The sequence below is a fragment of the Pituophis catenifer genome, unplaced genomic scaffold (assembly GCF_029215685.1).
Source record: "Pituophis catenifer annectens isolate HBS135680 unplaced genomic scaffold, rPitCat1.0.hap2 SCAF_1, whole genome shotgun sequence".
Classification (NCBI taxonomy): domain Eukaryota; kingdom Metazoa; phylum Chordata; class Lepidosauria; order Squamata; family Colubridae; genus Pituophis; species Pituophis catenifer.
Genome location: NW_027256881.1, coordinates 214,503,692 through 214,531,060, shown reverse-complemented (window position 1 = coordinate 214,531,060; position 27,369 = coordinate 214,503,692). Strand labels below are relative to the sequence as shown.

The following is a 27,369-nucleotide window of genomic DNA, read 5'->3' as shown; positions in this document are numbered from 1 at the left end:
TCTTCAAACCAACTTCTAAAAATATTTTTAAAAGGCAGTTTATTATTTTAAATCATTTATTGTAAGTTGCTTTGGAGATCATAACTATTTAATTTGAATTATCCTAGAAGAATCTTCAGAGATACCATGTAAGGATAAGGCACAGTTCTATTGAAGTGCTGCTGACAAGAAGTATGAAAGCATCCAGGTAGTATCTGAAGCATTTTTCCTGTCTCAGTCTGAACACATGCATGTCCATATGTTGAATATGTATCGCACTAAGCAAAGCTTTGCTATCACAGGAGGACGGGATGGAATAGTAATTTGCTGTGATTCTACCTTTATTCACAGAAGGATGAGACATAAGGTCTGGAGGCTTTGGTAGTGAGATTCAGGCACAGACATCATATTTTTGCATCCCTGTACAAATCTGGAAACAGAAGGAACTACTGAGTTGATATTTGCTACAGCTGCAGTAATACCATTGCAGATATTGCAGCAAACTGTGATGATACTCAGATGACAACATCACACAAATGCCACATGACATACTTGCATTATTTATATGCCAGATACATATTGTAGCATTTATGTGATGATGATGTCATGCATATATTGCTATTTGACCTCTGTGTTCCTTTGGAGGACACATAACTGTGTGGTGTTCTTCATCAACTCACATTCCAATCTGCATCATAATGATACAATACATCACAATCACATTATCAAAGATCACCCTGCAAATGATGAAATCAGAGAAGGCCTGTTGGATTTCCTGTTGAATTTTTATAGATCTACTGGGACATTTATATTGTTAGATGTCAATGTTGAAGCGATCATTCAATATCTCAATATTTCCTTCATTGTTTTATGAGGACTGTATTGCACTAATATTAAAATCTGACAGAAAGAATCTAGAAGATATGGACACTATAGACCAATATCTATATGCTAAAATATCTATATGCCATAGCATAGCAATATCTATGCTAAAATATTAACTGCAACAGTAGCAACAGAAAATAATACCACCTTCAAAGCATCTAGGTTAACTGGATTCAGAAAAAAATAAAATCTTTTTTATAACAACTTTATTAAAATTTACAAATGCAAAGATAAAAGACTAATACAAACTAAGGGTAATATAAGAAAATAAAATAAAATAATAAAATAATAAAAAATAATAAAAGAAAAGTTCAAAGAGACAGGGAAAAAAGAAAATATATAAAAGATAATTCCCTGCATCCTCCAGACAAGTATAAACAGTTTCAGCAACTTAACACCTTCTCTAATATTTCAATTTCAGAAAATCATCCTTTCTTCCTACATCTTATCTCTTATCAATAATCAAATTGAAAAACTCATCATTTAATCCTAAATGGCAAAAGTCTATTAAGAGCTACTAGAAATAGTAAAACACACACACACAAATGGGCACACAAATACATATTTGCATTAGCCCAGGGGTGTCAAACTCAAACCCCTGGGGCCGGATCCAGCCCATGGGGTACTTAGATCTTGCCCACGGGGCCACCCTAGAAACAGTGAAGGACCAGCCCGAGGTGCTTCTGCCAACTAAAATGGGGTCCCGAGCTCCATTTTCGGCTGCCACGGCCTCCTGCAACCCTCTGCCAATGAAAATGGAGTTCGGGAGGGCTACATGTGAGCTCTGTTTTCATTGGCAGAGGGTTGCAGGCCATGGCAGCTAAAAACAGAGTTCAGGAGCCCGTTTTCTCTAGCAGAGCCATTGGGCCACCACAGGTGCTCCCAACAGGAGTGAGGTCAAGCTAGCCACACCTACCCTGGCCATGGCCATCCTGGCCCGCTGAGGTCAAACACAACCCTGATGTGGCCCTCAATGAAATCGAGTTTGACATCCCTGCATTAGCCTTACTAAAAAATCAGTTTTGTAATTCAACTGATCACTTTATCTAAGAAATAAATAAATAAATCTCTGACCACTTACAAACAGATCTGCGTCTTTCTGTTCTGGTCAAAAAGAGATCTCTGAGCCTCAAAAAACCACAACATATATATTTTAACTCTGATTGAATAAGTTTACTTTGCAGACCTTCTGTCTGCTTTTAAAAAGCTTGATCTTTTTAAAATTAAATAACGTCCCACAAGTTGATTTTTTATCATTTTCTCTTTGTCTTCTCTCAGAAACAGTTTTGTTGGTTTCACAAATTCCTTTTCTAAATCCAAAATAGGAAGCTTTTCTATATCACTCTTTTGATTTATTATTTGTATGCCTCCTTTAGTTATTAAGAAAATTGTTTTCATTTGTAATTCCATTTTGGCCTCTTTTTCCATATCACTTATGAACTGCCATTTTAAAGTCCATTTTCTGATTCACAGCATCTTTTTCCATATCACTTTTGTAATCCAGCAGTTTTTTAAACTCCAAATCCACATTTAAATCAGTCGGCTTTATACAATAAAATCTGGTGTTCTTTTATATTCTCAATTATAGTTTCAAACAATCTTGTACTTTCTGAGTACATTATTCTCAAACAAGCTTAATTTCTTCTGTAGTCAAATATTGCTCCATTATATTGATGGGACTCTTCTTATTAGAATAATGAAATATTTTCCTTCTCTGAGCCATGTTCATTCTGCCATTGCTGTCCCCAGAAGTCCAAAAAACGATATTTTTTTTACAATATTTACCAGATGGTTATTATTATGGATATAGCTGCAGATAAATTAGTATCACTTTTTCAAATTTTGTTGAATGTAGAGAAGGTCTTTGATATGGATCAGATTCAATTTACAAAGTGTATTTTCAGATAATCGTTCCATTATCAATTTATTACCATGTGGTATTCTCATCCTGTTACCTGAGTAATGTAACCAATGTATTTGTGTCTTAATCCACTGAATAACATTAGTATTGTCTCCAACTTTGTATTTAGTTTTTGAACCATTATCTTCTTTTAGACATTAGAGGTGTGGGGGGTACTAAACTAAATATATATATTCTTGTATGCCAATGACATTAAGACTATTCTTGATAATTATACAATGTTGTTAACAAAGCTTGTTCAAATTTTATCAATATGGCTTATATTTATATTCTGGTTATACTATTAACTGGGAGATATCTAATTTCTTGACTTTTGAATCAATAATATCTATTGATTTCTGTAAGAGATTAGGATTTACCATTTATACAGACTCCATAATGTTTGGGATGGGGTAGAATAAGGGCTATCCATGATAGAATACACTGAACGTTTGCTGGCTCCATTGGTATGCCTTCTGGAAATATTCTATAACCTAAATAGTCCAGTTAAGTCAGATCAAAAATGCATTTTTCTAATATACCAAAAAGCTCATAATTTTTGCAATACATTTCTGACATGGGTCACCTGCAAGGAGGAAACTTCAAAATAAACCAAGTTGTCATCCAAATAGACAATAATATATTTATCTAAAATATCTGCAAATATGTTCATAAATCTAAAAAAAAACAAAAAAACAGTTTTACAATTAACCAAGCCAAGGGTTGTATTCAAAGTTTCCACAACTTCTCAACCACTCCTCTGCCACCCTAACCCCTTTTATTGCAAACAGATATGTAAGATATAGTGATAGGACAAGGAAGACAGGGATGATTTACTTCCATGTGCATTCAAGAGCATTGTACCAAGCAGACAGAATTTATGTTATTTGCAGCAAAAAATGCCTTACAACAATGGAGGCACCTGCTGGAAGGAGCAGCCCACCCGCCCACTTACCATATACAGATCCATACTGAGCATAAAAATTTAGAGGTGTTGCAAACACCACAGCTCCCCTACCCTGGCAAATCACATGCACACAATTCTCTTTTTCTTTTTCTTTTTCTTTTACATTTCATATATCGCAGGCTTCTAGAACAAGTTTTCACTCTCTAATGCAAGCCACAGTATGAGATTTCCCAAATCATGCCCCCCGCCCCCAACAGAAAAGGTAGGTAGATGATCTTTTTGATTAGATTAAGGCATTTGAGAAGGAGGATGCATATGACAGGGTCTGGATGAATAATGTGATGACTCGGGGTGTGGCACAAAGGCAACACAGCCAGAGAACTGGTATGAGTCCCTTTATTGGAACCAACTTTGCCCCCAACTTCCCTTTTACTCTTTGGCCTGGAGAAAAGTTATCCCACAAACCTGCAGATACTCCAGTCCAAACGCTGTAAACAGAATGGCTGTAATCAATCACTCCAGCAGGGCAAGATAATGAGTCTCAGATGGGAAGAATAATTCCAGCAAGACAAGCTAGGCACACAGTAGCATGGCAATAATTCCAATAGTCAGGAGGAATGCTAGGAATGCAGGTCACAACTCTCAACACCAGATTAATTCAGCGTTTGTTCCCAACAAATGCCCCTCCCAACTGCCTTTCCTTTAAACTCCACCCCAGTTGTGCCTTGTGAAGGGAATTGGGGCCCTTTCCTTCCTCATAAGCCACACAACCCACATTGCTCTCTTCTGCGTTCTTCCCTGCGTGCCCTAGGATGAGAAGGGGGTGGGCCTTAGTCTTCATCTGAACCCCCTCTCCCTCATTCTACCTCTCCTCTCCTCTGCCCAGCCTGACTTTGCCCTTCCCCAGTTTCCTCCACAGCCAACGGAGCCAGTCTCCCACTCTGTCAGCTGTTCGACTTCCATCTCAGATTCAGACTCAGATGGGGGCATAAAATAAACTCAAGACTGACCAACAATGTACTGTTTCACCTTTAACAAAGGTGGGAAGGTGCTATTGTAGAATGAGTGTGTATAAATGCCTCTTCTCCTAAGGGAGGAAGGAGTACAGCTATGCTATAACAACAGACAGCAGGACACATGAGAACATTAAAAGTCAATATAGACTTCTAAAAGAAGTCTAAGAGAACTCCTGCACTGAGATAAAGGATTATAGCTTCCTCTAGCCATGTCTGTTGGAGAGCAAAATCAATTCCTGGTAAGTCATTTGGCTTGTTGCAACCACTAAACACACACACACACACACACACACACACACACACACACACACACACACACACAGCCTTGATCCTGGGATAGTATTTTGCTAGATTTCATCACTGATCTTCCTCTAATGCAAAGTTACACTACTATATGGTAGTAGTGGATTTATTTACCAAATTGATCTATTTCATTCTATTCAGCGGTCTTCCAACAGCTCAAGAATGCTCAATTTTTTTATTCCATGTTATAGAGGGTTGGTCAATCATGTCATAGAGAAGTCAATGTACTTTCAAAGTTTGGAGGGTACTCTTGCAATTATTAAAAATTAAAATATATATGTCATTTGGCCATCATCTGATATCCACTGGAGAAGGTTAACCAACTATTGCAGCAACATTTAAGATGTTATATTTCTTACCAGCAAAACAATTGGACTTATTTCATGCCTCTAGCTGAATTTGCTTACAGCAATGCATACACTCTTCTCATGGTATGTCTCCATTCTAGGCAACATATAATTCCACTCATGGGTCTTACCAACAAACAGATAAGTGCTATTCCTAGCACTACAGATTTTCTCCATATGAAAACATAACTATTTCTGTGGGCTTTGGAGCCTGTGAATTAGTGTTGTTGGAATATTTATATTGCATCTATATTGGTTAAAATAACTTAGGGTGTGGGTTGTCCATTTATTTTGTATCTTTGGTTATGCCTTTGCTGGTTTAATTATTGATGCTGCTCATTATGTAGAGTCACTTTATATTAATCTTTATAGTTTCTAATCATAGTTTGGCTTTTGATTGTCCTCCTCCCTCCCCCTCCCCCAACAAAATGCCAAACCACGCTTGTTAGATTTTTGGAATATATCTCTACTGGGATTCATCATAAACTATTCATGACTCTTGCAATTTACAAGCTGTTTATCTAAAATCAACATAACAAAACAAAGCTTTCAATTATACTCAGTGAAAAATACTATTCTTTTTTAAATTGCATAAAAGAAGCAGATAAGCCAAAAAGGAACAAAAATATTCACAATGCCTAAAAACTGATTTCCACTTGAATGACAAATTTCAATGATAGTTTCAATTTTCATTTCAAATTAAACCTGAAAGCTAGTTTGATCATGATCAGCATTTTTAAGAAATATAATTTTTATTCTAAAATAAAGTTAATTGAACCTTTGGTTGACTATTGCCCCTGCCTTTCCAACCACCATATAATTCATTGCTCTGTTTTGCTAATTAACTTGACAATTCAAATATAAAGGTAAAGGTTCCCCTTGCACATATGTGCTAGTTGTTCCCGATTCTAGGGGGCGGTGCTCATCTCTGTTTCAAAGCCAAAGAGCCAGCGCTGTCCAAAGACAAACTCTGTGGTCATGTGGCTGGCATGACTAAATGCCAAAGGTGCCCGGAACGCTATTGCCTTCCCACCAAAGGTGGTCCCTATTTTTCTACTTTCATTTTTTATGTGCTTTTGAACTGGTAAGTTGGCAGAAGCTGGGACAAGTAACGGGAGCTCACCCCATTACACAGCACTAGGGATTTGAACTGCTGAACTGCCGACCTTTCGATTGACAAGCTCAGCATCTTAGCCACTGAGCCACCACGTCCCTTGACAATTTGAACTTGACAATTCAAGTATAGATAACAAGAAAGCTGAAACACTCAGAATAAGAAAAAGGTGAAATCACTCCAAATTTAGTAAATTATTGTTTTCCACAATGATATTGTTTTCAGCATATTGATATAGATGTGGGTTACATCATTGCTTGCAAAATATTATATTTATTTACTGCCAGGTAATGGTTGCACTATACCCTGAAACTGGATGTAGCACTTACTGAAAGCTAACTTCCACCCTCAAGTTAGTGTTATCTATAGAGGAACTTAGACCTCCCTAAGATAACACTGGACATGAAATAATTCACAATATTTTTTTATAAGACTGAAGGTTTCACTCACATATACACACACACACACCCCTCTCAATTCCTGTAGGCCTGAGAGTAGTTACCATTTCTTCCTAGACTGACTTTACACCATGGAAAAAACTCAAAGGCCGCAGTGTTCTCAAAAGTCTGGAGTGTTCTGAAAGACAGGTAACCCTCCCAAATATTTGTCTTTAAATAACTCTGATGTTAATTCATATTTTAAACTTGAAAAATCCATATTTTCATAACGTAATCATGATTTTAAAAATCCTTGAAAATAAAATAAGAATGTGTAAGTATTGAATATTTAGAATACTTCTAAATAATATCAGTGAAATCTGAGTTTTGGGAGGAGAAAATTACTAATTATTATTACTAATATATTTTCTCTCATGTTAAGAACTTTTACAGGGAACTTAATTAACACACTGAGTGCAAAAGTAATGTCTTCCATTCTAAAAATTAATAGTGGTAGCTTGTAATCCAATGATTCTGTGAAAAGATTTTTTCCAGATATATGGAAATGCTTTTGAAGAGATAAGATATAATCTATATTTTACACTGACATGTTTATAAAATAAGATAATAATAGCAATTTGGAAGAAAGTAAATCATCCTTACAGGAAGCTTCTATAATTGTAAATAAGTATTTTAGGGGCTGCATGCCTTAGTTATGAATTAAGGTTTCAAATCAGCTATATTAAATGGATTCAGAAAATCAAAGATGTAAAACACTTGCAAAAAGGTATACAATGATACTATTATTTTTGTTTTGTAAAACTAAGTCAGAATAAGTTCACTAAATCAAAATAATGATGACAAATTTTATGTTTGGCTTTGTCTATATTTGAAATATTAAAGATGATTAATTTTGTAAATCACACACTACTTATATATACACACCTTATGACATCACTTGACACTTGAAAAACAGAGTGATAATCCATGCAACCAGAAATGGTTTGTCTCTCTGTCAATCTGAGGAATGCTATATATTGTTCTATATATTGCTCATACATTCATTTTTCTAACAAAAATGAAAACAAAAGCAATGAAAGTTAGAATGAAAACCAAAGGAAAGCAGGAGCCAAAATATAGAGCCAGAAACTCATGATCAGCCATGGCCCTGTCTCTTTAGGAGTGTGCAGTTACAAATTTCTCAAATAAATTTCTCCCAATCTAGAAGTATTAAAATAATGTTCCTGATATAATCAGGAAATGGAATTTACTGAACACTGTTAACCTAACGCTGCTAAGAGACATACTAATGAACTTTCAAATGGAAAGGAAAATTCCATATGGTTCTGAATAACATGGCTTCTGCAATTGATCACACCCCAATGGAACATATAACGGTAAGAGTAATCTGCCTACTGTGCTACTAATTAAGATAGTCGCTGATGGTATAAATAGTAAATAGTCTCTAGACCACCTACCTCTCCTGCTAATTCCAATCATGTAAATAGACAATCCTGTTATCTTTGTTCTCAGATCACAGAATCATTTTTCACAACAGATATTAGAATTAGAAGACAATTCAGCACAGGATAATCTCATCACTAGCCCTTAGAGTATTGGCCTTCTTTGCTGTCTCCTGCACCTATACAATTGAAAAAATTCAAAAAATCAAAACAGAATTCTCAAAAATAGCCACATGCTGTTATCTTGTTTCAGTTCTGCATTGACAATGACCAAACTCTCAGATTTAGACTTCTTATAATCCACTAAAATCCAGCTGTGTGCAGAATTGTACCCAAAGACATTTTCCTTGTAGGAATGAATGAATGAATGAATGAATGAATGAATGAATGAAATCAATTTAAAAATTAATCTAGCCTTAGCAACAAAATTTATAATAATAACAGCTAGATAATTCACTACAATTAACAAATTGGGAAACCTGACATTTCATTGTTTGCATTTAAGTAAAGAAATAGTCTAGTTATTCAAATTGACCTTTTTATTATCAGCTTCATGTAGCCTTAAGGTCAAAAACAGCATTTTTGTTGAATTAGAAAATTAATCAGAACATGATTTAATTACCAAGTCAACTTTTGCAACATCAGTAAGTAACTAAGTTGTATCTGGGAGTATTTTTAGGTTTCCTGCATTTATGCCTAAGATTTTACCTTTTTATTGTACTATGGATTTAAATCTAAACAGTTTATTTGCTACAAAATATTAAACTTTGTTGCTAAAAAACCATAGCATAAAAGGAATAAAAATAGCCTCCTCTAGTATCAAAGTACCTAACATTATTTTAGTATTCAGCTTTTTAAAATAGCTAATCACTGTGTTGTGGTAAGTAAAATTTTTATAATAACTATATATAACTTTAGTAAGTAATCAATCATTTAAATGCTTTTTATGCATATTATTTAGCAACAAAAATATAATATTGTTAAACACAGATGGCCATTATTTTTCATTATTGATGATTCGCATATGAAAATATAGAATTGAATGAATATGACTAAATGTCTAAATATTATAATAAATATAAATATAATTAAAATAATATGTCAATTAGAAAATTTGTGATAGAAAAGTTTAATAGATATATGTAATAATTATTTAGGTAAATATTTACTTTTAATATATTCATAAGTGAGTTAAGACTTGCCAATTTTTAATATTTTGTACTGAAAATTAATTTTATATATACTTAACTTTCATAATTTATCTTTGAAATATAATGTTTTTTTTCTTTTTCCCATTCATGCCTTAATAAAATGCTTAGATATCCAAATTATTTATTCCTTATTTACCTTAGATATCTTGATATTTTAGCTCACAATTAATAGAAAATTAATTCAGTAATCTCAGCCTCAGAAATATTGTTTATAAAACCATAAATCTCCTTATGAACATTTTATTAAACAAATTTTCCTGGGCTATATAAGTCAAAAATAGTTCATTTTTATTTTAAACCAAAATACATTGAGCTACATAAAAATCAAGCCTGAAAAATTGGGAAGATAATTATTCTATCAGAGAAGCTGGTATCAAACAATCATGGCTTAAATCTTCAGTAAATCAGCCATGGTGTTCAATTATTTCGAATAGGATTACACTATCTAAGTGTGTCAAGTGCTTATTTGTCACCAGTGAATATTAGAATGTTGCACTACTACAAATACATTAAAAAATCTAACATTCCTGTCAACATTATATTTCATTAGTTCTGAAAGTGCAATTGTTTACCAGTGACCTATTTCTATTTTAAAATCGCAATCAGCTACCTATCAATCACATTCATGTTGATCCAAAGTACTTAGAATGATGTTGCTGTAAGCAACAGAGCAACAGAAGCCTGAGTAGCAAATGCTCTAGTCTAAATGATATACTGCTTTCTCTTTGTTCTATATATATATTACTAAAGTAGATTAGATGATTCATTTCAAAACAAGATTCTTTACCTTTTCTACCTTCCCCATGCCAGTCATCATATATCCTGATGTAGGTTTTTATTTTAACTAAGATTTTCTAAGTCATGAATGTAAGGGTTATCAGGAAGTAAAACTTCTCTGCAAATTGTTATCACCTTTTCTGAGAAGCATTTTGAAGAGAAAATCGCTCATATTTCCCCAGAACCTGGTGCCTGTTGGTGGAGCTCAGAGAGATGACTGGAGGGATGTCTTGTCAAATTATCTGGGTTATAGTCTTCTGAATATCAGACAAGAAGATAGAAATTTTTGTAATAAGTGCTTTTTCATATGTGAGCTGCACTCCTGTCCTTCCTAGTTTATTTTTACTTATTTGCCAGGCAGGGGACTGAGAGCTGATGTGGAAACAACTGCATTTAGTGTATCAGGTGAAACTGTGCAAAGATTCTCCTATTTATGGCTTCTCTCTGCTTCCAGACCCTAGGTTAGGATATATTATACAGTATCTCATGTTTGGCCCAAGGTTGTGATCTAGGAGTATTGCCAGCATTCTGCTGGTATCCTACCCAGAACAAATGGATCACTTCTTCAAGCGGCTTCGTATAGACTTTAAAATTGAGAAAAGCACTGAATCTGAAGGCATTCTACAGTATATGTGGCCAGGGTTGCATCCCTACTCCTGCCCATGCATGAATCCAGACTGACAATTTTTAACTGCTTTTTTTATATATATATACACTGGTATTTTAATGACTGAAAGGATTTTTATATTGTTCCTTGCTAAAAATTATTCTCTAAAGGTTATCTGAGTAAAAATATTCAGGTAGTCTTCAACTTACACTCATTTGTTTAGTGAATGTTCAAAATAACAAAGGCACTGAAAAAGTTACTTATGATCCACCCTTGCACTTCTAACTATTATAGCATTTCCATGGTCATATGATCAAAATTTGAATGTTTGGCAATTGATATATATTTACAATGATTGCAGTGTCCTTGGGTTATGTGATCACCATTTGCCAGCTTCCAGCTGGCTTCTGACAAACAAAATCAATGGGTAAAGCCAGATTCATTTAACGATGTGATTCAGTTAATAACTGCAATGATTTAACAGAATAATATAATAGAATAACAGAGTTGGAAGGGACCTTGTCATCTAGTCTAACTTTAGATTTGCTTAACAACCGTGTCAAGAAAAATCCTAAAATTGGACATGACTCACTTAATAACTGTCTTGGTTAGCAATATAAATTCTGGTCCCAAGTGTGGTTGCAAGTTGAGGACTACCTGTAATTACATTAGTGATCCACATACAGAATTGCTTTCTCTAATGTAGGGCTATGACATGTAGCATGAAGCTGTGAGTTGATTATGTTAATTTACCTGGCTGCTAATTGAGGACTGCTTTTCTGTTGTTGTTGTTTTTTGGGGGGGGAAGGGGAATTTTTATGTCAGCCTGGATTCCTGGCATGAATAAGTCCATGCAAATTTCTAGGCAACATTTTTAGAAGTCATTTTTTATTACCTTCTTTCTAGGACTGAGGAAGCGTGATTGGCTCAAAATTACCCAGCTGGCACATCTAGTGCTCAGATTTACCAACTCCTAATCCAGAATGTTAACCATTGGCCCAAACAGGTTCTTGAATACGATTATAACCATAAGTTCTAAATATGGAAAACTGATTCATAAAGACTATTCAAAGTCAATAAATAATTGTCTCTCTTAAGCTTTAGCCTCTGGTTTTCATAACCTTTCTGCTCTATCCAAATAATTCCTTATTCCATTCAAGTCTCTGGTTCTATTTTAGAAGAAAAAGCTAATCCCTGTGATGTTCTATTATAGCACAGCCATTCAAAATAGTATAACTTACTCTTGTTACATTCATAATACGAACATATAAATTAGGATATAGTACTGTTTTTAAGTCTCACACCCACACACGTTTCTGCTTTTATAACCCTCAAATTTCTACTGAGTGATATGATACTCGCAGAGTTAACAGTGAAACAGAATACTTCAATAATGTATATAATTTTCAAATTTCCTGAATGAAAACTGTTTTAAGTACAAGTTAGAAGGTGGTTATATTGACAACTATACCAATATTATTCAAATTTTGGGGTAGACAAATCCTAGGATTTTGCAAAATTTTGGTGAACAATATTGAGATATGTTATTTAGACTTATTAAAGAAACCCAGTAATATTCTGAGTAGCAGATAAAAAATTGTATACTATTACACAATTCTATACAGAAAGTGCCAGTAAAGTTAGGAGACAGATTCTCAATTTCATTTTATGGTTAAAAGGATTATGGTTACTCTAGTGTTAAAAGAATCTTCTGTTTTGTTAATTTAAGCTAGTAGAGAGCTGTCAAACTCCCAGCCCGCAGGCCGGATGCATCCTGTGCTGGCCACACCCATGCCCAGTTAGCGAAGGGAGAAATAGTCCCAATACATCACGTGACACCACCGTGATGATGTGAATTTGACACCTCTGAGCTAGTAGATCCTATGTGAAATTGTATTCCTTCATTTATTTATTCCAACTTTTAAACTCTGAATTCTGCTTATCAGAACCAGGTTTACAAGATAACAAGCAATTAAAATCATGCAATAAAATTCAAATAACTAAACTGTACAATAAAAGGCAGTGATTAAAATATATGTTACCAAAATAAACAGTAAAAATAGAGATTAAAGTAAAAAATAAATAATTGTCACATTATTTTTTGGGGGAAAAGAATGCTAAGGATTTTTTTAGCTTAGTTTGTGAAATATAGTTTCCTATGACTTCCTACTAATTATCCTCTTAATAACCAATGTTTATATGGCATCTGCTGCTTGTCCATAAATAAATACATACACATTGATTAAAAAGAGCATAAAGCATTTTGCTTTAAAACAGTGAAACCTATGCTAGGTATGTCACTTTATGGATGGAAGTAGCAAGCTACTCTCTGATAGCTGGTTACTCTAAGTCTTCATGGGAAGGCATATGGAACAAAAGGTAAAGGTAAAGGTTTCCTGGGTCCAGTTGTGTCTGACTCTATGGTGTAGTGCTCATCTCTGTTTCTTAACTGAGGAAACTAGCATTGTCTGAAAGAATTTTCCATGATCATGTGGCCAGCATGACTATACGCCAAGGTGCAAGGAACGTTGTTAACTTCCTTTTGAAATGGTTCCTATTTATCTACTTGCATTTGCATGCTTTTGAACTTCTAGGTGGGCAGGAGCTGAGGCAAGTGATGGGAGCTCACCCTCTCACACAGTGCTTGGGTCTCAAACTCGGGCTGTCAGCTTTCCAACTGACAAGCTCAATATGTTTAACTGCTGAGTTATTGAGTCCCATATGTGGAACAAGATATGTCTAAAATAGAAGGTACAGAGTGATATGTTCCGGAACAGTGATCCAAGCCATTAAATGCCTTATAGGGTGATATTTTGTTTTTTGTTTTATTTTGATTTGTTTTTGCATTCATGTTAGTGTTGAAGTAATGGCTGACTGCCTGAAGTAACCTTACAGTTTTCTTGGTAAGTTTTTCAGAATGCTTTGCCATTTCCTTCTTCCTATTGCTGAAACAGAGAGATTGGCCAGAAGTCACCCAGTTTCATGCCAAAGGTGGGATTAGAACTAATGTTCTCCCAGTTTTTAGCCTGGTCCCTTTAACTACTATTTCAAACTAGCTCATTTATAGAGTAATACCAACACCTTAAATTGGCACCTTAAACTGACAATTAGCAAATACTTCATAAAGCTGGTAGAATAAGACCTTAACACCAAGTGACAGTTAATGCTTTAGTAAGAGTTTTGCTTTGTTATTAAAGTTTCTGGGCTGTCTATAAGAATAGTCCACATATAACATACCATATAACTCCGCAAATGTATAAGTAACATGATGTATTACAATAATATGTCTTTCAAAATATAATTGTTGTTGTCCAGAGGAGGAACAGATAACAATGCCAGTTAAAAAAAATTGCAAGAGAGAATAGCAATCCATGTGTATCACACAGCATTATTTCAATAGCAACTCTGAGATAATAAAAGGCAAGGCATTAGCAGATAGATTTTCAACCAGAAATCCCAGTATTGTTCCAGTGATACTTTTTTAATATAAATTTATTGGATTTATTGTCTATTACATCTTATCTTGGTCCAACATTTTGAAGGGAATAATAGCAAATTCAGCGGAGAGGCTACACTGCTCCTAATACCTTACTATGCATAAACATCAGGGCAAAAATGGCAAGATGAATCACCAATAGCATAATCTCCTATGATATACAATGGTATACCAATGCTACATGCAGGACTGCTGTTTCCATTCTGCCACAATTCTTGAAAGATTGAGAATTATAATTGAGAATTATAATTGATACAATTATTCCCAGGTTTGTGAGCATATTTAATTACAATCCTTAATCACTGATCAAGTAGGTATGAGATAAAGTAAGAGATAAAAAAATAATATACTATAGTTGTTTGGATTTATGTTAACAATAAAGACCGTGCATAAGTATGTGATTACATGCAATGAAGATTAATACAACTCATGATGCTGTCCTTAAATGAACTATGGTTTATATTGACATAAGCATATTATATACTATTAGATCAATACTGTATCAGACCAAAAGTCATTTCATTCTAACATCCAGCCAATCAGATGTCACAAGGACACCAAAGACTGTATCACTGTTGCTTCCTGTTAGTTGGTTTTTAGCATTATGGAGCTTCTGAACCTAAGGGTTGTATATAAAGAGCTTCTAAATCCATATATTTGTATAAAAATGAAACCTATTTGTTCTGTATTAGGTACAGCACATTTAAATATCAATTTAAACATATTTTTCTTAGTATTTTTTAAAAAAATCACATATTTTGACCCATAAAGGAATTATTCTAGGTCCATCATGAGTTTCTTTTTGTATATATTTTGCAGTTCTTCAGTATTATTTTTGGTAAACAATGATTGTATTCCAGTATGCTTGTATCAAATATTTGTTGTAAATATATCAGGATATTGACAGATTTGTTTTTTAAACTTACCCTAATGATCACTACCACCTAAAGTAACTTTATAGTGTCTAACACTTCAGTTCAAGCTATCCACTATGACCACCAGATACTTTCAATGACATCATTACCAAATAAATTCAGCATGCATATGAAGTTAGAATTCTCCCTGCAATCTGCATCAACTATACTTTTTTTTTTTTAAAAAAAAATTGATTTATATGCCGCCCTTCTCCGGAGACTCAGGGCGGCTTACAATGAGTTAAGCAATAGCCTTCATACTTTTGTATATTTATACAAAGTCAGCTTATTGCCCCCACAAACTGGGTCCTCAATTTACCTACCTTAGAAAGGATGGAAGGCTGAGTCGACCTTGAGCCTGGTGAGATTCGAACTTACAGTAATTGCAGACAGTTGGTGTTAATCACAATGCTATCAGTCTGCTGAGCCACCAGGCCCTTTGCTTGAGATAAATCGTTTTTGATTTTATTATTATTTATTTATTTATTAGATTTTTATCCTGCCTTTGTTATTTTTATAAATAACTCAAGGCTATGAATATACTTCACTTTTATTTACCAGCCTCCCCCTCCCCAAATAATTCAATGTAATCAGCAAACCTAATCAGCTTCTCTGTAAATGTCACTTATATTTATATAAACCTTAAGAAATAATAGACATTTTGAAACTCCTGTAAATCAGCTTTCTTAACTATCCCCAAATCTATTTTTCCTATATTAAATATAATGATATTTATTGCATCTTTTACTTGTAAACCAGAAAGTCTTCAATGTTGTACCTTTCCTCGCAGGAAAACCATTTCAACACCATAATGAATTTGGGCAAGTTGTTATGTATTGTTTCATGCTCTGAAATATCAATTTTAAGTTTTTAAAAATTATATTGTTATACTATAATACTTTCTTTTGATCCATTTCCTAACAATCTTTATCATTGAATCTGCTTTTCTCAAAACTACTGTATATTGTGCAGTTTTCAGTGACCTATTCACTATGAATTCAAGATATCTCTCCTGTTTAGCTAGAGTCAATTCCAGTTCATGGAATTTGTTTGTTTATATGTATGTGCTTAATAAGTTTGACTAAAAAGAATGCTGTCAGAGTCTAGTGTCTGGTTTGGTTTATATCGTTCGAAATAATTTGTATCAGCTGTAAAACCTGGCCAGCTGATTGATTATTCTGAATCAAGATCTCTTATAAATGTATTAGAATCACTACATACACTGGAGCAACTAATTTTTTGTTTCTTCAGGATTAGATCTATTTAAGTAACCATGTTCTCTGCTTTCTATTTTTAGCTAGTTACTTGACCATAAAAATGGATTTTATTTCACATTAATCCAATAAATATGAAAGCAGAGTATAATAACAAGAAAAATTGGTTGAGGTAATCCTTGATTTACAATCATTCATTTAGCAACTGTTTGAAGTTACAATGGCACTGAAAAAAGCTGACTTAAAACTGGTCCTTGTGTCCATGACTATCACAACATCGCAATGGTCATGTGGATCAAAATTTGAGCAATTGATAGCCAGCATGTTTTAGGATGGTTGCAGCAACCCGGGGTCATAGGATTATCATCTGTGAAGATCCTACCTTTCCAGCCAGCTTCTGAGAAGCAAATTCAATGGGGGAAGCTGAATCAATTAATGATCGTGTGATTCACTTAACAATTGCAGTGATTCACTTAACAACCATGGCAAAAAGGTAAAAAAAATGAGTATGACTCACTTAACTGCCTTGCTTAATAACATTAATTCTGGTCCCAATTGTGGTCATAAGAAAGAACTACCTGCATTAGAGGTATTCATTTAAGATATTCTTTTTAAATTATCTCTAATGCAAAAAGTAATGCATATAGTTAGATATAACCTACTATTTAATCATTTCTAAAGGATTTCCTAGTCTTCATCCATCTTCAGCAAGAATATCCTCTATCCTTCCAGTAACAGCCATCAGCCATAATTACTACAAAGATACTACTTTGAAATCATTTTAAGAATTATGCTGTTATATTCTTCTATTTTAATTATGCTTTTTTTAACCTGTTCTTTTTGATTTTTCATATCAATTTTACATAAAATAACAAGTGATTATACTATTAATATTTAACTATGAATAATAGATGAGCTGTAACTCTAGATCTGTTAATTATCTAAAAATGAATAGAAGCCCTCTTATTTGCATAAAGATTTTTTAAAAGCTACAGAGCAATAAAGACAGCAATAGATACTATAGAAGTACTGTACATATGCATATGTATTGATACACATATTTCCATTGTACAATAGAAAAAGAACATCCCTAACTGAATCATGCAATCCCCAAATCATACAATCATACAAACTTTCTTGTCCTACCTGACTGAGTAGAAATGCTGGCTTCAAAATTCATATTAAGGCAATATGGTACAACATACTTTAATGGAAAAGTCTGATACGTTTTTGATAATTAATGTGTATCAGGAGGGTTAATTATTCTATATGAACCATGTTAACTTATATGTTCACTTACCCATTATAGTTAAGGCTGTAGCTTTGGTTAGCTCTTCTTTCATTGAATCTATTACTTCAAAATTGTCACCATCCAAGTTGCATCGGTTTATAGTTCCATTGCCTGAACTGATCCAATAAAGTTTATTCTCTGAATAATCTATGCACAGACCTGAAACACATTTTCAGATACAGGAATCATATTTGCAGAAATGTCAACGTACGAACTCTATTTTTTACATTTTCATATTTGCTTATACAACAGCAAAATGAATTTATGGATTCTAAATTATTTTTAAAAATAGTACCACAGTTTTTAATTTGTTTTATTTTAAACACGATATCCTGTAGTAAAAAATAGGTTGGTAGCTCTGAAAGAAAACTTTGGAAATTGCTTATTCAACAACAAAAGGGAGAAAACAAGGTTTATGTATGAAATGTTACGATTGCTTTAAAATGAAAAAAAAAAGGGTCAAAAAAATTTGACCCATTTCTCGAATAATATGTCCCAGCACAATTTTCTTTTTTTTAAAAAAAATGTAAGGACTACATAACTGACTTATATCTAGCTTCACTGTTCAAAACTGCATCTTTCAAAAACACTTTGAAAGAACTTCTATCCCTGGTTTTTATTAAGGTGACAAATGGCGTTATTGATATAAAGAGTTATGGGAATGGACTTAATATTTCTTTAGCTTCATAACATGTAACGCTTTCTAATAACAGAAGACAGCATTACATTTTCCGAGATCAAAAGTTTGGTGCTAGGGACCAAGACATGTATGTAGATAATTTCCCTTTTTACCTGAAACTACAGCTGAGTGTTTAATACGGTACATATTACGATTACAAGTAACTTTTGACCAATATTTTTTTTTAAAAAAAATTGTTTTATTGAAGTTTTTAGATTTATTTTGAAAAAAAAGCAAATAAAAATCTGAACCTCAGTATCAAACAAAATCACTTGAGTTATTTCACATTTTATTATTTTCCCCATGTACAGTAACTATAAAGGGACTTTTGGACAGATGAGCACTCTTTACTATCTACTGCAAGTAATATCACTGACAATTTTTGCTCTTTGTTCTTGGGTTTTCACTTTTAATATTTTCTTAATTCTCTATTTTTTTCTAACTTGATTGTTTACTTTCTATTCAATCAATTGTTATCTTTACAAGTTGCCTAGTCATTGCATGAAAATAAGTAACAAAATTTCTGCCCCCATCCCTCAGTAAATATGTACTACAGCTCTTAAAAAAATCCATTAAAAAATCCATGTCTTTTTCAAGCCTTGCAGGCTTCTTCAAAAATTGCCATGTAAAAGCTCCCATTTGTTTCTATCACCGTTTTTGAATAATTACACAGTCCTATCAGCCACTGATAGCCCAACTCTCCACTGATGTTCTATAGTAATTAGGGAAACTATGAAAATAAAAATCAGAATTACATCTTTTATTTTATTTTTTATAATTAGAGAAACTTGTATAGTTCTTGTTATATATTCTAAAGCTATACACTTGCCTTAGAAAGGTTCAAAGTTAATGTAGAATTATAATACAATAAAAGAAAATTCTAAGATGACATTTTGTGTTATGGTAATTGAATTGTGTTTTGCAGAAAACTTACATGACAGTATAATATTAATTGTGGGCACTATACTTTAGTAGTTTATTGGAGTACTGCAGGAATGGGGATCAGAAACTTACTGAGCAGGGCATAATTCTACATTATATAAAACTATAATTTGTCAGCACTCATCTAATACTGTGAAGAGATCACCAAAACTTCACTGTATACTGTATTATCTACTCCTTCTTTATCTTAAGTTTACAACTGTTTTATGCAAGCACAGATTTTAATACCAGGTGCGTCCAGTAGGATTACCTATCTTCTTGCAAGTTCCTAGTCAGTAAAGAACATTGAATATATATTTTATAGCCACAATTTAGTAATCACATAGATTCTTTTGAGACATATTTGGTTCTAACAATATCCTTTCTATAAAACTATGGAAGATGCTTGTGTTGTTATCGTGACACAGCAAGTTGAATTTAGAATATTTGTTCTGAGAATTCAAGAACTCTCTATTTTTACAGGAGAAAGCGGAATCCCGCCCCCCCCCAAAAAAAAGGATTAAGGCAAAATGAATGCAACTGATTCTTGCTTCTCATCCTTTATGTCAAAATCTGTATGATTTTGACTATCTCCAACCATCTAATACAATATTTCACAAGTTGTAGGGAAAGAGGAATATGAAAACAGTCTCTCTTCCTCCAGGATGATTATCCCACAAGTATCATTTTGCTCATATAAGCACCTATAGATATAGGTGTATAGATATAAAATAAATGCTTTTCACTTATTGAATTTGTCAAATAAGTCTAAATATTATTTATTTATTTATTTATTTATTTATTTATTTATTTATTTATTTGTTTGTTTGTTTACTTTACTTAGTTTTTTTATTATTTTTTTACAAAGATTTGTTATCTTGGTATGATATTTCCCCACTGTCTACTTTAATAAACCAATGTGCACAAATGAAAATATCTAAGCAACACAAAAAACTGGGGAAGGGATTGACAACTGTGAATGAAAATGGGACATTTATATTAGGAGATTGAATTCTAAATACATTGCTTACTAATTAATCCAATCCCATATTTTGTTTGATGTTCTTAATACCTCTGGTAACAAAGAATACATCTAAATGAGCAATGTTTAACAACAGATAAGTTTAAAATGCTGTTTTTGTTTCTTTTCTTTTCTCTTTTCTTTTTATTTTAAGCAAAACTTGTTGAGCCAAACTGCTTGAAGATTACCGTTTTTCACTGAGTAGCAATACATACTAATAAATGCCAAGCAGTTACTCTGACAAGATTGTAATATAATTATATTTCAAGTAAATGGATTTTAAAAGGCAATATGCAAAAGGCAAATATACTGTAGATTAGTCAGTTGCTAAATATTTTCTTTATTAATACAAAGAGCAATACAGTGAATTGTGGTAAAACTATTCAGGGGAGATTTCAGATTACTGAAATGAATACTATTTTGCAGTACTCATTTTTTGAATAGGAAAATTATTTTTAAAAGTCACCTTTTCTTCTTCCATTATTATCAGCCAAATCAAGTTATTTTAACAAATGTTTTCACAATTTAAGGCAAAGCTTTATGGCTGATTGAATGAATTATGCTAAGGCTTAATGAGTCTTATTCCATAATGTGTATTAACCCAATTACTGTTGCTTACAAACCATAATTATTCATTACTGAAATAGGTGAACCCAGTCAACTATTGTTTAGTCAACAAATCATAACTTAACATTTATGCAGAATGTCATAAAGGTACATTATGGAACCATGTACATAATGGGAATAGTTTGTGTGTAGTAGGAGTGAGCAGTTCCCAAACCATATTGTCTGCATCTTCTCCAATTGTAGCTTCTCAAACTTGAAACTGCAACTAATATCTGTAACCAGTATAGCCAATTTTGTTGGGATATTTTTTCCTTTTCCTTTATCCTAGCCAAAAATTAGAGGTAAGAACTGGAAGCCACACCTACTTTTCCTATTCCCAACTTTAAAAATTAAAAAAAATGGCTCCAAATTTTCATTTGTGAGCCTGATTTTTACTGTATTTTTGCATTTGAATGGGGAAGGAGTTAAGAGTGAAAATAAAAATCAGGATAGAGGCCAATCTCTCCCATCTCACTTCAATCGCCATGACCAAAATCTGCTATAAAAATAGCAAAATTGTACAGTTAACTTTTCCAAATATGAAAAAGTGTTCCCAAATATGCTTCTACTCTTACTAAACCTATTGGTACAGGATAGGATGGTCACCTCCAGTCCTTTGGAATGTTAAGAAGATGAACTGTGGTCTATGACCCTTAAAACATTATTCATGGCTTATAGACCTGTCACAAATCTACTTTTAATTTGGAATAAGACTTTTGAGATCAATTCTAGAAGTGTTTTTGCCTCAGCACATAATGCTGTTTTTCACAGAATTGGTCTACAAATTATAATGCTTGCCGTTCATAATTCATAATTCCATAATTTTACGTAGCCAAATGATTTTGCAAAGCAACAACTAAAATGAAATTAGAAATGAAGACAAGCTAAATTGCTAAAATCTTTTAATAGAAAAAAGAAAAAAGACTTAATCATTAGTAGCCAGATATTGTGAACAGAAAGAAGGGAAATAAGAAATGCAAGGGAGAAATGTAAAGAGAAGAAGACTGAAATAATAAATCTAAATTATGTATGTCCTAAATATATTTGTTACTTCTTAAAATCTGTTGAAAATACAGCAAGGGTACTAAGTGTTAGAGTATGAAATGCTACAGGGGATTGTCAATTTTCCCCTTTGGTTCACCAATGAGGAACACTTAATAGTATGGGATATGCAAGAAATACAAAGGCAGAGTTCTTTTGCCTGATTAGTTAGTTTTATATATATGAACCCATCTTATATTTTGACAATATAATTGTTATAGTTGAAACTATGGTTTGAAGAACATGGTTTATCAATGTTATCTCCATAACATTTATTTCCAGTTTCTTTATGTTCTTGACCGAAGCTTTATACTAATCTACAAAGATGACAGGCAAAACCAGCTTAAAATGCTTGTTCCTTGAAGTAAACTGTTTTCTTTTTTCTTGAAAATAACCATTCTTTTTAGTAATAGCCTTCTTGCCATGGTTAATTCTTCCACATGCAAAATTCATAAATTTGAGGATTGTGTCCTCTAAATCCAAACTCCAAACCCGAAACTAACACCAAAATACTTATGTTAATAAAGAGAAAAAAATGTAGGAAAAATATACACCTGCATGAAAGTCCATAACTATTTTCCCAAACCCACCTTACAAAGACTTATATCACATAAATTGCACCTCTTACAAACATCAAGAAAAAGCTTCATAACCTCAAACATACATAAACACACACACACACACACACACACACACACACACACACACACACACAGAAACCATGATCTATTAAAAAGACAAAAGCAAAGGTAAAACACAGGCCACAATAAAACCCACATAAGCAGCACAGGTTCAAAAAGAAATAAAAATTTCCAAGTCAATAAAGCCAAAAAAACACACAATGCTGGTAGTATATTGTCTCATTTTTTTTAAAGAAAAACAAATCAGGCTTAACATATCATGATTAAATGATCTGTTTGCTTTGGTAGTATACTGACAAATATGGTATGCCAAAACATTTATAATTTTATATGTGTTTGGTATATCATTTTCAATACATCAATTTTTTTAAGGTATCTATTTTATTATTTTCTTTTTTAAGTTCTTCTGGTCTATAATAATCATAAACTAAGCCAAACCAAGCCAAACCAAACCAAAACACCCTTGCCTTGGCACTTCCTCTACAACTGTCTGCTTAATTTGTACATTTGTAAAGAAACACAAACTTGAATTGACTGGTTCACAAGTTTTATTAAACTATGGCTTGTTTAAACTCTTTACCTATGGTTTATTACCTCTTACCCACAATCCACTGGTAATGAGAGGGCTATAAATTATATAGTTGAATTTATACAACATGCTAAGATGAACAAATCAGATTGTGACTTAGCATAATGAATGAATGGAGTCATGAAAATTCCAGCATTCTAGTATTCTGTGAAAAATGAAAGCCGAAGTATTTGCTATTGTCTATGCCTGCTTACTTTGTGCACATGCAGATATAATTTCTTGAATTATAGCAAAACAACTTGACACAAAAGAGGTTTTAGCTATATTTACCAACTGGGTCTTTTTGATTTTGTAGTAGTATTTTACTGTTGCTGCCATCCATATTTGCCATGTTAATTGTGTTCCCATCAATCCAATAAAGCTTCCTTAATGAAAATAGATATAAAATACTGTTGCATTAAATATATTAACACAGTAATCATATATTATTATAGAAAGGAAGACACTCTATTCTGAAACAACAGCTACTTTTTGTAAGTTGTGGCAGGAGATACGAACTTTTTTTTTTCTTTTATCATTATGGAAAGAAATGTATGACTCTAGCACCAGGCTGGAAGTTATGTGGATGGGTGATATAAGGGGAAAATATGGAGCTTTGAGCTGGTGAATTTATCTACTTCCCCAAACTATTAGGCGAACATAATATGATATAGTTTTACATTGGTTCTCTTCTACCATCTTGAAACCATTCCTCAGTCAGAGATTGTGTGGAATTCTTATTAACTATGATTTCTAAATCTAGTCAGAAAAAGAATCATGAGTTGGCATGAATTGGGAATAATCACCATATCTGCACTACATCAGTGGTGGGATTGGGCGAAACAGTAGCGGTGGCGGGAGACTCCGCCCACCCACCCAGACACTTCTGTGCATGCACAGAAGCATCGCACATGCACGCGAGTGCGTGCATGCCCACGAGCGAACCTGTAGCAAACTAAATGAAACCCACTACTGCACTACATCCTTTATAAAACTAAATAACTAAATAATAAGATGCATTAATGTACAAAATAATGCATTAAAACTTATAGATGTAAAGCTTTGACTTATTTAAATATATTTAAAATATATTTAACAACTTCAGCTTTTCTAACTGGAAATTGGAAGAGATTTTTTAAATTAAATGTGTTTTTCTTTAGAGGGGTAAAAACAGTATCACTGCATCTTCCAGACCGTGATTAATATTAGAATATCAAAAATATTTTAAATCATGCAATAAAATGTATTTCTAATATTGATCATGAAAAAAATTACAACTTGTCGCATACATAGAGTTCCCTAAAAATAAAATAGCTATCCATACAAACATTGGCTACACAGAGGTCTAATTTATTATCTCTTTTCTTTCCCGACACACATATATACCGTTTTTTGAAAATGGAGTCTCCATACTAGTACTCCATGGAGATTTCATCTTATAGGAAGATAGAATTTACTAAATTCTCTTTTTATGTATTTATATTTCTTCTATTTATATAGCTGCCCAATTGCCAAGTGACTCTGGGTGGCATACATAGGATTATACAATATTATACAAATAGTATTAAACTTGACAAGCAAACTCAAAAAATGCACATTGTTTACTATCCCAAAGCTGTATTGATAGGAACAATACTTTACCCTTTAGCTGGATAAACTGCAAGAGATTGTGGTTTATCAATCCCATGTATAATTGAAGTTTTTAAAGAGCCATCTAAATGGGCTACATTAATTTGTGTTTCATCAAATTCTGAACTAATCCAATATAAATTACGTGATAACCAATCCACAGCCAGTCCACGAATGCTTTGAATATCTACAAAATATAAAACAAAAAAGCTATTTGCACAAACTGTCCTACTAGTTTTACCGCTGAAAATATTTTATATGTTATGTGAACCCCAAATAACTTGAGACCTGCCATACTTAAATTTTATTTAATTCAAATTAGCTTTTATACTAAAATATATAGGACTGAACAAATATGTACATTAAAACATGAAGAGAAAAACGAAGATTGTGTATATTGGATTGTCCAAAGCATACAAATAGCACCAAGATTTAGCATGACCACTTTAAGGCCTTTCCTAGGTTCCACCTGTATGGATATTCATGCACTGACCACATAGTTTTAGGTCTCCTGGTGAAGAAATGCATGCATGCAGATATAACCTGGAAAAGCCCTTGAAACAGACAGATATATTTAATAGATAATGCACTCTCCCCAACTCTTAACAACTGTACAGAGTAACATCTGTAATAACTGTAATCTATGGATCATGAATTTTCAAAGAAATATATGACTAGATTTCATATTTCATGGAACAAATGCAAACTTTAATTTTAATGGATTTAAATTACACAACTACTTATTTATTTAGTGCTTTATTCATGTTCATTCGAAACATGGGTGGGGGGAGGAGGAGGAAACATTAAATTAAAATCTGTCATTTTAAAGTTAAATAAGAAAAATAATTTAAGAACTGAATGAGAAAAGTTCATTTCAAATGAAGAGGTCATAACCCCAGTCTAGAGAGCTTCTAAAACAGGACATCACACAGGACATTTAACAAAGTTTGTCGGAAGAGATTCGTGTCTGATGAAAAGAGATTCAATTGTACTTAGCAGAACTAAAGAGATGGAGATAGCTGTCATCTTAAATAGCACTAATAGTCTTTTTTTTTAAAAAAAGAAATCAATGATTAATAATCTTGATGACTATATTCTACATAAAGACAACATCATCTTGTACATCAGAATCTGGAGAACAAAGATAAAAATGTTATACTGAATACTAGTACACTTTTGTAGCCTTCCTGAAAGATTGTGTGGTACAAATGATAAATGCTAAACCAGATCAGGTTTTATGGTTCAAAGTCTCAGTAAATAAAGGGCCATTGGGGTATGTTTAATCAGCAGTTTCTATTCTCTTTGTAGGTATCAGACTTCCCTGATAGACCAGACAAGAAACATGGCCAGATGAGCTAATTCTACTTTATGTATATCTGAAAGTACAAATCCCCCACCATCACTTTTTACAGCCTAATAAATTATAAAGGATCCTTTCTGATGTTTTTTTTTTTCTGCCTGCAATGCAGCTTGGTTACTCTCCTTGTGATAATCCTTTAGGCAGCCCCCCCCCCACCCCCGCACATCTCCCAAAGTCATTGCCACATACTATTACATGTGATGGACAGATTTGGATACAACCATATTGTATATAGTTACTATTTTCTTTTGTGTACTTTATGATGGCATTATAACACAAGATGATCAAATGTGAAAGGAATTGCTTAAAAATTAAAGCCTTTTGAAAGACATCTTAGATTTAGAAAATGAAGTTATCAAATTTAACCGAAGTATGATTGTCGAAAAACTGTATGTAACAAACAGCTTTATTTCTTAGGCATCAAAACATACCTTGGGATTTTTGAGAGAAAAACAAATAGAAAAATCAAAACAAATGAAATCTATTACAGTCAATGACCAGATATATAAGTAAAAAAAAAAAAGGGGGGGGGTTATTGACAAAAATGCAAAGAATTTTAATCCAGGATGTAGACAGTTTAAATATGTAATACATAACTAAGATAATCTTTTTGTGCAATTAATAATGGCCAGCTTAATTCAACAGCACGTGGCCAGTTGATATGTTAATATATTAATTAGGGAGGCAAGCTAATTTATGTTTTGTTTCTTAAATATACACAATAGTGCTTTCTAAAATACACACTTTACCTCTTGATATGACAGTTTCTAAGCCAGTCCCATTAATAAAGGCCCGTTTTATAGTTTGTGTTTTCACATCAGTCCAGTACAAACGCTCTTCCACTGCATCAAAATCTACAACTGTTACATCATCAATATCAGGAACTGTAAATGCTGTTATATAATTGAAGTATGGATTCTCTATGTCAACACCTCTTATTTCTGAATGCCTTGCATAAAGAAGGAACTTTTTCATTTCTATAAAAAAGAAAGATGTGATTTTCTTAGATACAGAGCAATGAAATGCAATTTTATGTATAACAGTAGATATACTATTTAAATTTGCATACAGGTAGTCCTCGATTTATGGCCATTCATTTACC

At 33.0% G+C, this 27,369-nt stretch overlaps 1 protein-coding gene across 1 annotated transcript in view; it reads right to left on the bottom strand.

Annotated features, from left to right (window-relative positions):
* Nucleotides 1-27,369, bottom strand: part of LRP1B (LDL receptor related protein 1B) — a 989,801-nt gene that overhangs the window by 160,830 nt on the left and 801,602 nt on the right. The window contains exons 29-32 of the mRNA XM_070957016.1: nucleotides 27,017-27,244; nucleotides 24,920-25,094; nucleotides 23,570-23,664; nucleotides 17,811-17,960 (exon numbers count right to left, since the gene is read on the bottom strand). Coding sequence (XP_070813117.1) covers nucleotides 17,811-17,960; nucleotides 23,570-23,664; nucleotides 24,920-25,094; nucleotides 27,017-27,244 — 648 coding nt within the window. The remainder of the gene's footprint in view (nucleotides 1-17,810; nucleotides 17,961-23,569; nucleotides 23,665-24,919; nucleotides 25,095-27,016; nucleotides 27,245-27,369) is intronic.